Genomic DNA, 12,600 nt, shown 5'->3' with positions numbered 1-12,600 from the left:
TGGGGTTAATGACATCAGGTAATTCATTTTTTTAAGATCTTTGTATTCAGGCTGTATCAATGGTAAAAATGTGGTTGTCAAAATATGTTAGGAAGCACATTTTTAACACAATCTAGTTTCCTAGTTTTATAACGCCTTAGAAACTTCATTTTCCAGTGATTCACATGTGTGCCATGCTGCCATGGTCCATCTGATTTTTCTAAAATCCAGTCACATACTCACTTTGCAGCTTTGTAGCTTTACATTTCATCAGAAGACTTTTCTGCAAACACAGAAAAAGAACAAAACCCTCACCTTTCTAAGTGAGTTCTCTTTTGCCTTGGAGCTACCCGGTTCATTATAAGGATGATAGATTTCATAAAGCAAAGAAGTTGTAAAAACCTTTATGGAAGCATTAAAAAGATCTTGGGCTAATGCATTATTAAAGAAAAGTTCACCTAATATCTGAAGCAGAAGACAGGTCTTTAACTCCTATTCATTTCAGTGCCCAACAATGAATGAGACCAGGACTATCTGAGCTAGGCAATATGGTTAGTTATCGCTACTTATGACATAAATAGCTTGCTTAACTGAAGCTTTCGCTGGCACTTTATACAAATTGAAAAATATGCAACACATTTTGTCTCTTGAAATTAATAGTACACCTTTTTTCATTTTCTCTCCTCCATTCACTGTATTAGTTATTCTTTTAACCTTTCCAGTGTGCGGTTTTTATGTGCTTTCTCAATAGAAAGTTGACTTTGGGAGAAATTTTCTTGATACTGTACAAAATTGGACAATAGCTGCTAAGCTACACATAATATCGTGTTTCTATCAGATCACACTGTAACAGCCAGATTCAGAGAAACTCAGTTGGAAAATAAACCTGAAATAGCCTTTGTGGAATGTTTACAATGTTCCCTATATAAATGGGGGAAAAGAAAAGCACTGTAAAATCCACAGTCTGTTCACTATATGCTGGTGTTCAAGGACTTCACTTCAAATACCCCTGCACTTAGTTCCAGAGGTGAAAGCCAATCTCTCTTTATTTCACCTAGATCAAACCTTCATTCATCACTCTACTGCAATAGAGCTACACGGATTTCAATGCATTAAGAGCCTTTTGTGGTCATTGAAAAGGAGCCAGTTTTTCTCCTTTATGAAAAGAAAGGCTAGCTAATTAATTAAGATGAAAGGCAGGCATGTGTTATTTCTCCATCTAACGCAAGCCTTATAGTTCAATGATGCGTGGAGAGATTTGCATGTTGAGATTTGTAATTCTGAAACAAAAGATTAAGAAAATTCGAATGCCTAAGCAATTATTTTGGCGTACCACAAATATCTAGAAAAATGCCTGGTTTTCTGTTTTCAATATATTCCAATACCACATTTCTGAGAACTGTTGGATGCAGAGCCTAGAGGACATGCTGTTCTTACAGATCCCACTCTACAATACAGAGAAGACATTTCTATTCCCTTTTACTACACTACCTACTATTCTCTGTTATGGAAGCAATATCTCTCTTTAATACAAATAAGGCTTTATAGACTAAAACCAGGATTCTCCATCACCTGGCACCTGTGCTGTAACCATTTGAACAGTCCAGAGAATTAGGCCTGGCAGTAGAATTTCAAAAGACAATTATCCCACATGACAAGGGAGCTAATTCAAAGAACTTAAATTCAGAAACAGAATAAAACATTGATTTAGACTTAAACCGCAGCTATTTCTTAATAAACAGTATGCTTGTCTGAGGCTGGAAAGTACGAGTTGCTTAGACAGGACACTAAACAGCACACAAGAGAGAACTCGGGGAGAGAGCACATTAACTAACGCTAAATGATCACTCACTCCCTGAAGATGGCACAGGATTCATTTGCCCAATAGCGCTAGGGACTAATTTATCAATGCAATGGACTACTGACCATGTACGCTCACTCCAGCTGGACATACTGATCAGTTTTCAAGGTTCTAAATATAGAAGACAACATTTCCCCATCACCTTTTTGAGCCGGCTTATCCAATATTTTTAACTATCCCTTTTTTGAGCAGCTTTGAGTACATCTACAGTAGTGTTTTAGCTCAGATCAGGAGCATGCTTTGGAAGAGCACTGGGTCACATGGTGGAACTGTCTTGAAATGCACGAGCTGGGTTTGGCTTAGATTAAATCAAACCACCAGATGTGCTCCATAAGCAAACCAGGAGCTCTCCAGCTGCTAATGGGCATCCAGTCTACAGAACATGACCGCAGGTGTTCACTGTAACCCCTAAAATGCTTACGGTTGGGATGCTATATCCTCAGCACTAAATTTCACTTTCTGATATACTCTAATTGGGCTGCACCACTTGCTAGGGCAGATGGAAAACTTGTGTTGTACTGCTTATAGGCATTCAATGTATTTGCAGTACAAATAAAAAGGCAAAGTAACAGAGAAAAAATCTTGGCAAAATGAATTTGCCTTCATACCTATGACAAGGATAATTTTTGGTCGAGGTCTTGCAGGATCAAATACATCATATTCCTCAATTAGCTCAGCGGTTTCAGAGAGGTCGGTGTCACTTTCTATCGAAAACTGTTGGATTGGAGGGAGCCGGTCGTACCGTCGGTATGGGAAGTTAGAATTATCAGGCATCACTGTAAAATAGTAAGATAAACTGGGAATTGTGGAAATACACAGAAAACTCAAAATCTGTTGTATAAACAGATTTAAATAAGTATAATAACTAAACATAAAGTATAAATATCTCCTAATTTTACGATGTGCTTGCTGTTATTATATTAAATATTCCTTGCCTCTATTTAGCTGATTTATTAAATTGGAACCACTAGAAGTCAGTTTTCTTTGGTGTTTCTTTACAAGCACATCAGCTTTTCTGTGAAAATCTGCCCATAGCACCCAGAGTTCAGCAGTGGCCTCTGAGAAGAAAAGCCTTGTATTGTGCAGATAACCTGTACTATTAAACAGAACTCTTTTGCTGATACATGTTGTACATAGAGATAGTATTCTTGCTAATTAGTTCAATGAAATGCTGGATGGCAAGGAAGAATAACTATGGCAACTGAAAGATGAACTAATTACTCTTTGTTAACATTACAAATAAAATAATTACAGGTATTGGTATGATATTTGCTTAGATTTTACGAGACGCATCTTTTTCTAAGAGTTTGTCATTTACGTTGTATTTAGTAATTAGCATATAACTCCAATATAAACTAGAAAAACAATTAGGGAAACTGCATTGAAGTTATTACGTATGTCATCCATAAGGACCAACTGAAAATATAAGCCAAGTGCATTGAGTCAACTTTGCCCCATCTTTGCAAATGTTTTAGGTAGGATACAAGAAATCTCTCCCATAGCGTGTTAAAGAATTACACAGCAAACATCCATCATTAGGCTGCAACATGACCACAATTTCCTCCCCTGCATAGCATCCATTATGGGAGAAGAAAAACAAATGCTAAAACACAAGGAAACAGAATCTTTGAGTTCTTTGCCTAAGGAAAATCAGAATGAGGCATGATGTGCTATAGAAGTAAGTATAAAATAATTCAGTAGTAGATGTAAAACCACCCACAGTGCAGCATTTTTATACTTAATACATTACCATTCCTGAAAAAAGACCTCCTGGATTGTCCTCCATTGAGTGGAGGCAAGGTCTTCTTTTCTGGGCTGACAAAAGTGTCCCATTTCACTTTTTCTGATCCTCCAAGCTCTTTCACTTTCTGCAAACAGCTTTCCAAATATTCAATTGGGTCATCGGGTTTGTAACACATTAATCCATTCAACAGACTCTGCAACACAAGATCAGAGATGCACACTATAATGACAGATGCCAGTAAAAACCAAGCACTTTGAATTTCACATTACACAAAGAAAGCCTGTACTCCTTCTATATTCAGACTCTCCATTTCAAGCCAAGGCGTGAGAGTGAGGCCTGCAAAAGTTGTACGATTTTGGTTTGCCAGTGTCACAAAAATGATTCAGAACAGGAAGCTCGTGGCTACGTCTTTATATTTGTCTGTTTGCACTGTAATAAAAACTGAAAATAGTAAAAAAGTTGCCTACATTTTTCTTAGAACTACCACTGCCAAATATTCGCAGAGCAATGCACAAGCTAGATAGCCCCAAAAGTTACACCTTCTGGGTAACCTACTAGAGCACTAATACGTATCTTTTCTTTATAGACCAGTGCACTTGCAAGTATCTTATCCATATTCTTGAGTCAACACTTACACAAATAATGAAAAAAAGATTTTTTTAAATCATGAGAAATACTCAAATATCATCTTGATCAGTATTGGGGAAAAAAAAAAAAAACCCAAACCTAAAGTTCACAGGTGCTTCCAGATTTAATTGACCAGAATTTCCCAGCCACTAGAAAACCCCTGTCTGCAGTATTAATTCTGCACTCATAGTACCTATGAGCATTATGGGGAGCATGGAAGAAGGAATGCCAGGCCCTCCTCTGACGCATGGTAATTGATTTTCCTTGACAAAGTGATACATAAGTCATCATCTCACCTCTCCACAAGACAACTGCATCCAACCTTCTCTTAACAATAAATGTCTTTCAGGATGATTTCTGTTCTTTTGTGCTCTTCCTAATTTTTGTGCAAATAAACTTGAGGGTCACAGTTGATATTAGTAATAAACAGCTCCAATTCAGGATTTGCTCGGTTATTTGTTATCTACAGTTTATAGAATAGTTATTTACACACATTTTTATTTATAAAATAAGATGTAATTTATATGCGTCTATGCCCTTATTATACTACTTAACCGATCACAGCAACTAGCCATATATTTTTGCAGAAGATATACACCATTTTTTACAAATTACTAGCTCAAGCGTTGAGCCTTCACAGAAAAACAGTTTTGACTGCATCTTTTGTTAAACCATTCACATTCCAAATGTTCTAGTAAAACATTAGCATGGTCTATGTCTTGTAATTTTCAAATACACTAAAAAATGTCCAGCTTCAGAAAAGACCGGGGGAAATACATATGTGTCTGTGTGTGTGTGTTTTATATAGATGGCAGGATGTCTGATTCAGAAAAAAAAAAAAAAAAAAAATCCACATTGCACAGAGAAGTAATTATCAACCATTAGCACCAGGTAACTTGTAGGAAGCTAAACAAAACCTCACTAAACAGTTGTGGGTTTTTTTTTCTCCCAGACCGATGAAAATCTGGAGAAACCCCGAAAGGTAACCCCCGCCTGGATTCCTCGGCAGAGCGGCCCGGGGGGTCCTTTGCCTTGCGGACACCCAAGTTCGGTCCCTCCGCAGGCGGCTGCAGGAGGGCAGAGGAGGGCAGAGGAGGCCGCCCGCAGCGCCGCGGAGGGGCGCGGCCGCCTGGGTTCCTGCGCGCCCGCGGAGGCTCACGGCAGGTGGGCACCGAGTAGCCGCTCCCCCGCCGGCTCCGCGGCCGGCAGCTCCCATCCCGGCCCGCGGGGCGCTACCGGGCGGCTCCGGGAGCCGCGGTCGCCCAGCAGCGCCCCCCGGCTCGGGGTGGGGGCCAGCCCTCCGCGGCGCGGCTCCCCGCGCAAGGTACGCGCGCTGCAGCCTCCTCTGACTGCTCCGTCCTTCCAGCCACCTTCAGCCCGCTGCCCTGCCGCGGGGTCCCAGCGCGGAGCACACCCCCCCCCGCCCCCGACGGGGCGGAAAAAGCTCCCCCCTCCCTCCGCCTCGCCTACCTCGAAAAGCTGCGGGATCTCCCTGCGGGCCAGATACTCCTTCGCCTCACCGGCGCTCATACCGCCAGCCGGGGACGGGGGCGCGGGTGGGCAGCGCCGAGCCCCGCACACGGCACGGCGCGGCGCGGCGGTGCAATGCGGGAGCCTCGGAGAGGCTTCCGCGGGCGGGCGAGTCGGAGCGGGGGGGAGGAGGGAGGCAGGCTGCCCGCCTCCCCGTCCCCGCTGCACGGAGGGAGTGAGAGCACGTTTTCCCCCGGCGGGGAGGAAGGGCGTGCGCAGGCTGCCGGGGAAAGTTTCAGGGGGTGCCTGCGGCGAGGCACCCGAGCGGAGGCGGTGCGGGGTTGTGCGTGGCCGCGAGCCGCGGGCAGGGTGCCCCGGGAGAGGCAGGACCCCGGCTCCCCGGGAGGCACCGTCTGCTTTCGCCGTCCTCAGGCGCACCCCGCACGCTGGGAGGGCAGTGGCAGCGAGTGCGGGGAGGGCTGTGCGCTGGTGTAGCGCAGAGGTGGCGAAGCTTCCCGGTATATCGCAGCCTCTGCCCTTGGCATCGTTTTTTGGCGTTTTGGAGAGCGAGGCATTTCATACGCTTTGGGCTGATAAAAGGCCGTGAACTATGATCACTCATGAGCATCTGTGATCATCGGGTCACAGGGGGAGACCTGAAGACATCTCTGGTCCAACCTCCTGCTCAGAGCAAGGGCAGCTCTTCAGGTCAGACCGGGCTGCTCAGGGCTTTACCTAGTCTTGCCTTGCAAAACCTCTAAGGATGGAGACTGCATAGCCTCTCTGGGAAACCTGTGCTTGTCTGGGCCTCGTGGTGAAAAAAGGGTTTTCTTCTGTTTGGTTAGCACCTTCCTTGTCTCAATTTGTCTCTTGCCCACCATTGCACTGTTGCTCCATCTTCATGCTAACCTCCTCACAAGCATTGGAGAGCTGCTATTATGTGCCCTCTAATCCTGCCACAGGCTGAACAAGCCTGGTTCCCTCAACCTCTCCTCAAGGGCAAGTACTCTCATCTCTGACCATCTTTGTGGCTGCCCACTCCACTCACTCCAGTTTATCAAAATCTCTCTTTTACTGGGGACCCCAAACGGAATGCATTATTCTAGATGTGCTCTGAGGAGTGCTAAGTAGGGGTGAACTTCTGTGATATTCTGTAGCATACTGGAAGTCAGAGTAGATTATGTCAGTTGCTTAATTGTCCTATATCAAGTCTGATCTTCCGATTAGATTTTAATTTTGTTGATTCTCTTTTCTAACACAACATCCATGTAGTTTGACTGATGCACACCCTAACACAAATAGCTTACATAAGTGCAAGCTTATAAACAGCAGTGAGAAACTGCTTTTCGTATCTCAGCACTTTTCAGACATAGGTCTTCTCAGGAGTCCTTTAAGAAGCTTCTCCCCTTGTATGTGATTTGTGGATCAATAGCAGTTTTGACAAGCTTCTCCCTCTCAGCTGCAGCCATGTTCCTTGTTTTGCTGCTTCTACAGTTAAACTGCCCTCTTTTGCCTCTGGCTTTTTATGTAGACACTTTCCGTTCTCCTGAGGAGGCTTCCAGTCCTTGCTCATTCCCCAAACTGCTGAATGCTGCCCCAGGGGCAGCCCCATGATCTTCTGACAAACTGGACTGGAAGGTTTTCCAAGTGATCCAGTTACTCACAGAAACTTCCACTTGAAGGGCAGCCACTAATGTCCCATTGCAGCAGTCCACTGATGGATGGCCTATTCTCCACTTCAGCTTAAGTATCTCTGGAAAGAAGTTTGGATTAGACAGCTTAAGATCCTTTCCAGCTCCATTTTCTATGAATCCAGTGGTGTCCACTTAGGGAAGCTGCAGTAATGTCACGGAATTGGCACCTCTCATGTTTAAGGAAGACCTTCGTCTTTGCTGGAGAGTTTCATCAGCATTCATTTCATCTGCAGTCTTTCTCATCCTCCCATGAGCTCTGGATGTGGCTTTAACCCTACTTTCTCTTGCCAAGATTTTAATACAACCAAAGTTTTGACTAACTAAAAGAAAATAGAGTAGGCTCCAATGACCTAATCAAAAGATAGGACATATAATTTCTTTTGAAAGACCTGAAATAAAGCTTGACAAGAGGAAGACCGAATTAAATTGAATAGATATTTTCTTAAAATAAGATCTTTCCTAAGGAGGGCTAATGGAAGATGCCATTCTATTTAGGAAAACAGAGCTGTGGGTTTAGCATTTTATGGGTTTAATGTGGGAGTTTGGGTTTTTTTTAGTTTATACAACAAAATTCGGCTGTATTATCATTGTCTCAGACAAATTCCATTTATGGGCTTTCAGCATATATATATTTATATAGCCAACATTTATGGGTGAATTAATATCTCATCCAACGTCCTGGATTGATAGAGAAAACCATTTCTTTTCACATGCTTTCTATGGCATCCTCCTCAGGAATGTGAAAATTTTTTTGTGTAAAGTCTTGTCTGAGATGTTTGGTTTTTACTGTAGGCTCCCAGGCATTTTGCTGTTAAATAATGCTAACAGAAAATAAAAATTCTGACTGCTCTGCCACAAAACCGTTATCATTATGCACATCTAAATTATTGTTCAAAAAAGAGTCATTTCAGGCTAATCTGATTTTTGTTGCACAAAATCAAATTCTATGTTGCAGGAATTACCACCTCAGAAAAAAATATGGCCATTTAGGAAATCTGTCAGACTGAATGTGTGAAATGTATCTGGAAAAGATAGTTTTGGATCTAATAATATTGTACCTCCTTCTAGAAGTAATTTGTTATGCGTTTGCCTTTGCCAAAATCCCATGTTGAAACAGGGTGACAGGTGGATGCTTCTCAAAGGCTCTGAAGAGCATTGGCAGCAAAGGATTAAGAATATATTAACTAAATACAAAGCTGGGTTATTTGTCATTTCAGGTATGGAGGTAACATAAAGGCAGCTGTTAGAAGGTTAGCTGTTTGTCGTTGAACTGTATCTGATCAAGAGTGTGGCTGGAAATGAATGGTTACTGCCTTAGGAAATAACAACACAGGATGCAAAAAAGTTCCACAGAAATGAGGGCATGGATTTAAACTCCCGAGCACCGGAGGTACAGGCAGCTCTTTGTGGTATACTGGGGTGAGGCTGAAGGATCATTTTGGTTATACTCCTACCACTTCCTACCTGTTCTGGAGGGGACCAGCTACAACAGAAAGAACAAATTTTTGCTATTAAAATTATAACGGTTCTGGAAAGTCATCTTGAAAACTTCTTATGGATCCTATATCATTGAGCTGATTCCATTCTCATGCTCGTCAGTTCCTCCAGCAAATACATGAAGCAGAACTAATATGAAATTAGTATGGGATCAGCTGGTATATGTTGTTCTGGGCCTTCTCTTCTTTTTGGTTAAACCAATTACCTAACACCCATAGCCTTCAGTCAAAGCTTAATTAGGTTCCATGTTTCCAAAAATCACTTCAGAATCCCCCAGTATTTTATAAGTGTCTTCTAGATTTTTGCCTAGTGCCTGTGCAAGCACTAGTGGCTGTCATTTTTCACTAAGCTGCTGCTCTGCTAGATGTCTTTATTAAATCAGAGCTGATGTCCTTGGACTGATGCACTTATACAGGCTGGTGCAAGGTATGTGGACAGCTTGATTTTGTAGATTCTGTAAGTTAAAAAATTATGTGTAGCCTTTTTAATAGAATATGCTCAATTATATGCTTCTGATCCAGAAATAATATGCATTTTAATGTAAATGCAGAACTTATTTGCAGCCCCATATTGTGCCCACTGTGGTGTAAATTAATCCAAGATTGCTAAAATGATCTTTTCATTTTAATGAGAAACCTGTTTCTGAACTCTTTTGCTACAGTGTTGTTAACATTTTTTTAAAACCTGCTGTTTTCCTTCCCCTTTCTTTTCCACTTTGCTAAACCTTTTTTTTTGGTCTTTTCTACTGCTATCTAAACAGGTTACTTAAGTGAATTAAATCACTAATTGAAAGGTAGTGAAAATTCTGCCTAGAAAAATCTAATCTCTGGCTTTAAATCTCACTGAGCCCCAGAACTGACGTTTTATGTAACTTTCGTGGACACCAAGATGAGTAAAACCTGGGAGGCAAGAAAGAAGGTTGGTGCTGCTTAAAAGTTTGAGGATGCATATTTCAATCTGCCAATAAATAAATAAATAAATTGCTATGATCAAATCACTCCTTAACCTTTGTTTTGATAAACTAAATAGCTGTAGCTTTTATTTTCCAATTACTGTGTAATCATTCTTGTGACCCTTCCCTGAACTTTTTCCAATTTATCATCAGGCATCTTCAGGGAAGGCACCAAACAGCACACTGTTCCAGAAACGGTCACACCAGTGCCAGGTACTGATGTGCTTCAGCCTGCCTAGAACATCCTCACAGTCCTCATTCTGTTGTTTTCACATGGATGGATTGCATTTGTGCACTGCCCTTGGTGTTGCAATGGGGTTCACCTTTAGCTGGTTATCTAGCAGGCTCCCAGCAGCTCCGCTTTCCACTCTGTTTTCTCACATAGATTCTTCCACTCTAGGATCAACACCTACTCTTTATTCTTTGATGTATAACTTCATATATTTGCTTGCAGCCAATTTACCAATAAATCAGCTTGCTCAGTCCCAATGAGCTGTCCCCTTTCTGAGTTACCACTTCCCTAGTCTTTGTTATCTGCCAGCAGTACCAGTGATTCTCTTTTTTTTTGGTAATCAATAAAACTGTTACACAGCACGTGGCCAAAATACAGTTCCCATGGGACCAAACCAGAAACTCACTTAATATTTCCCATTTACACTGCACTTTTGAGTCCAGTCAATTAGTCACTAAATATAGGTGAATATAGGTGAATTTTGATTCAGTCAGGTTTCCTAAACAAAATAAAATTTACAGCAGTAAATAAATGCCTTCAGATCAGCACTTTTTTCTTCATCAGCCAAAACAAACCTTCCCGAACAATTATCTGTGATAGATCTGAGAGGATCTGTTTTCAAAAACTGGCATTGACTAGCATTAACTAAATTCCATATAAATTATATTCTGGTATGTTCTTACCAGTTCTGGGTTTTTACTAAGTTCCATATTAGATGGACAGGCCTATAATTCCCTATGCCTCCACCCTTTTAAAGTACTGGTCTAACATATTCCCAGAATACAAATATTTCAAGGGTTCTTAGAGGCCCAAAATGTCCTTTCTGGCTGTTTTAGAACTCTGATACAAGTTATCCAGATATGCAGATTCACTCAGTTGTTTTTAGTGACTACTATTTATAAAAATTACCTGACTACAATTGTAAGGGAGAATGTTTCATCCTCCTCCTATGGTATAATTACATCATCTCATTATTTCTCTATACACAGAACAGAAATATTTAGTGAAGGGTTCCAATTCCTTTTGTTCTATCTATGCAAGCATCTTCCAATAATACTGTTAGGATCCTTTTCTTTCTTCTATTCAGAAAAACAGCTCTTGTAAATGCTGTTCCACTGCTCTGACCATTGGGTTTTATGTCATTTTGTTTCCCTTCTCAGTTTTTTTACAGTTCTTAGATCTCTCACATATATATCTTGCAACTGCTGGTATTTGCTATAGATGTTTTTCGTATTCCTATGTATCTTTATTTTCAAGCCAAATTGCTTTTTAATCAGTGCTTTTTTTTTTTTTTTTTTTTTACCCCCCCCAGTCATAGGTTGTTAGTGGTTTGGCTGTTTTGTTAGCATTTCTTAAATAATTCCCAATTGTACTGCATATTTTTCTATTTAAGTCCTTAGCCTCAAGCTGGCTCCTAGTAATTAGATAGTATGAGGATATTGTACAGGCATTATGAAACTTAATAAATTCAAGGTTACCACCTCAGGAAGTCCTTAAGCCTCAGGCAGATGGAAGGCAGGAGATCCTGTAGAGGTTTTCCTTGTTCCCAACTCAGACCCTAAGACGGCTGGTCACTAGAGGTGAGAACACAGACTAGGGGCTTACACAGACTTTCGGTCTGATCCATTACAGTTTTTTTGATGCTTTTTGCTTTTATTTTATGTTACTTAAACTGAAATTCCCTCCCCCCACACCTCTACAATGTTACAGAAATTGCTTTTTGGGAGGATTATTTTATTTTCCTCTGTTACCATTTTTCAGTAACTGATTAACAAACACTCCAAATAATTTGATTCTGAATTTTCAATGACTTAGATATGCTGTGCTATTTTTCCCAAGAAAGTCTTAATTTCCTTGCCTTTTCGTCCTAAGGATCCAACCACAGATTTTAAGGTCCTAATCTATGAATTGTCCCCAAATAGATAACTGACAATAAAGCAATTTCAGTTCATCTTGTTTACTCCTTATGAACTAAGGAAATTCAGGTAGCTGGGGGGGGTGGGGACAGGATGGGACAGGACGGGATACACAAAGAAACACAGCACAATTCAGTTAATAAAACAGGCTTGAACTGAATAATGACTTGTGGCTGCTGGTGGTGGGAATAGAAAAGAATTCAAGCTATTAGACCTTATCCTTACGCACTATGGAGCATAAGATTGTTCGAAGGTATGAGTCCCTGCTACTTACCATTTGGGTTTTATTTCAGTGGTATAATGGACCAAGTGCCTTACAACATTATTTCTATAACCTGTTATTCAATCATATAGTGAAAATCTTCCCTACTTGAAAATCACCTTGATACAAAGTACAACTCTTGAAAAGATAAGCCTCTTGATTTTTTTTTTTTTAAATAGAAAGATAAATGAATTGAAAATAATGCCATCTTCCTATATGAAGGGCTTAGAAGTCATATCATGATTTCAGGGATTGCTCACACTGAGAAACCTTCAACATTTTTTGATACTTGTATCTTTACAGTGGCACAACACATTGTGATGTCAAGTCATAGGGAAAAAGGTGCAAGTTAGTTTGATAATTTTT

The 12,600-nt window shown here is 41.0% G+C and overlaps 1 protein-coding gene across 1 annotated transcript in view; it reads right to left on the bottom strand.

Moving 5' to 3' along the window:
* Nucleotides 1-6,172, bottom strand: part of AK5 (adenylate kinase 5) — a 92,716-nt gene extending 86,544 nt beyond the window's left edge. The window contains exons 1-3 of the mRNA XM_075759736.1: nt 5,682-6,172; nt 3,591-3,777; nt 2,449-2,616 (exon numbers count right to left, since the gene is read on the bottom strand). Of these exons, the coding sequence (XP_075615851.1) occupies nt 2,449-2,616; nt 3,591-3,777; nt 5,682-5,741 (415 nt within the window). The 5' untranslated portion in view covers nt 5,742-6,172. The remainder of the gene's footprint in view (nt 1-2,448; nt 2,617-3,590; nt 3,778-5,681) is intronic.
* Nucleotides 6,173-12,600: the final 6,428 nt, after the last annotated feature.

The sequence above is a fragment of the Balearica regulorum genome, chromosome 8, assembly GCF_011004875.1.
Source record: "Balearica regulorum gibbericeps isolate bBalReg1 chromosome 8, bBalReg1.pri, whole genome shotgun sequence".
NCBI lineage: Eukaryota > Metazoa > Chordata > Aves > Gruiformes > Gruidae > Balearica > Balearica regulorum.
This window is presented reverse-complemented; position numbering and strand designations above follow the sequence as displayed.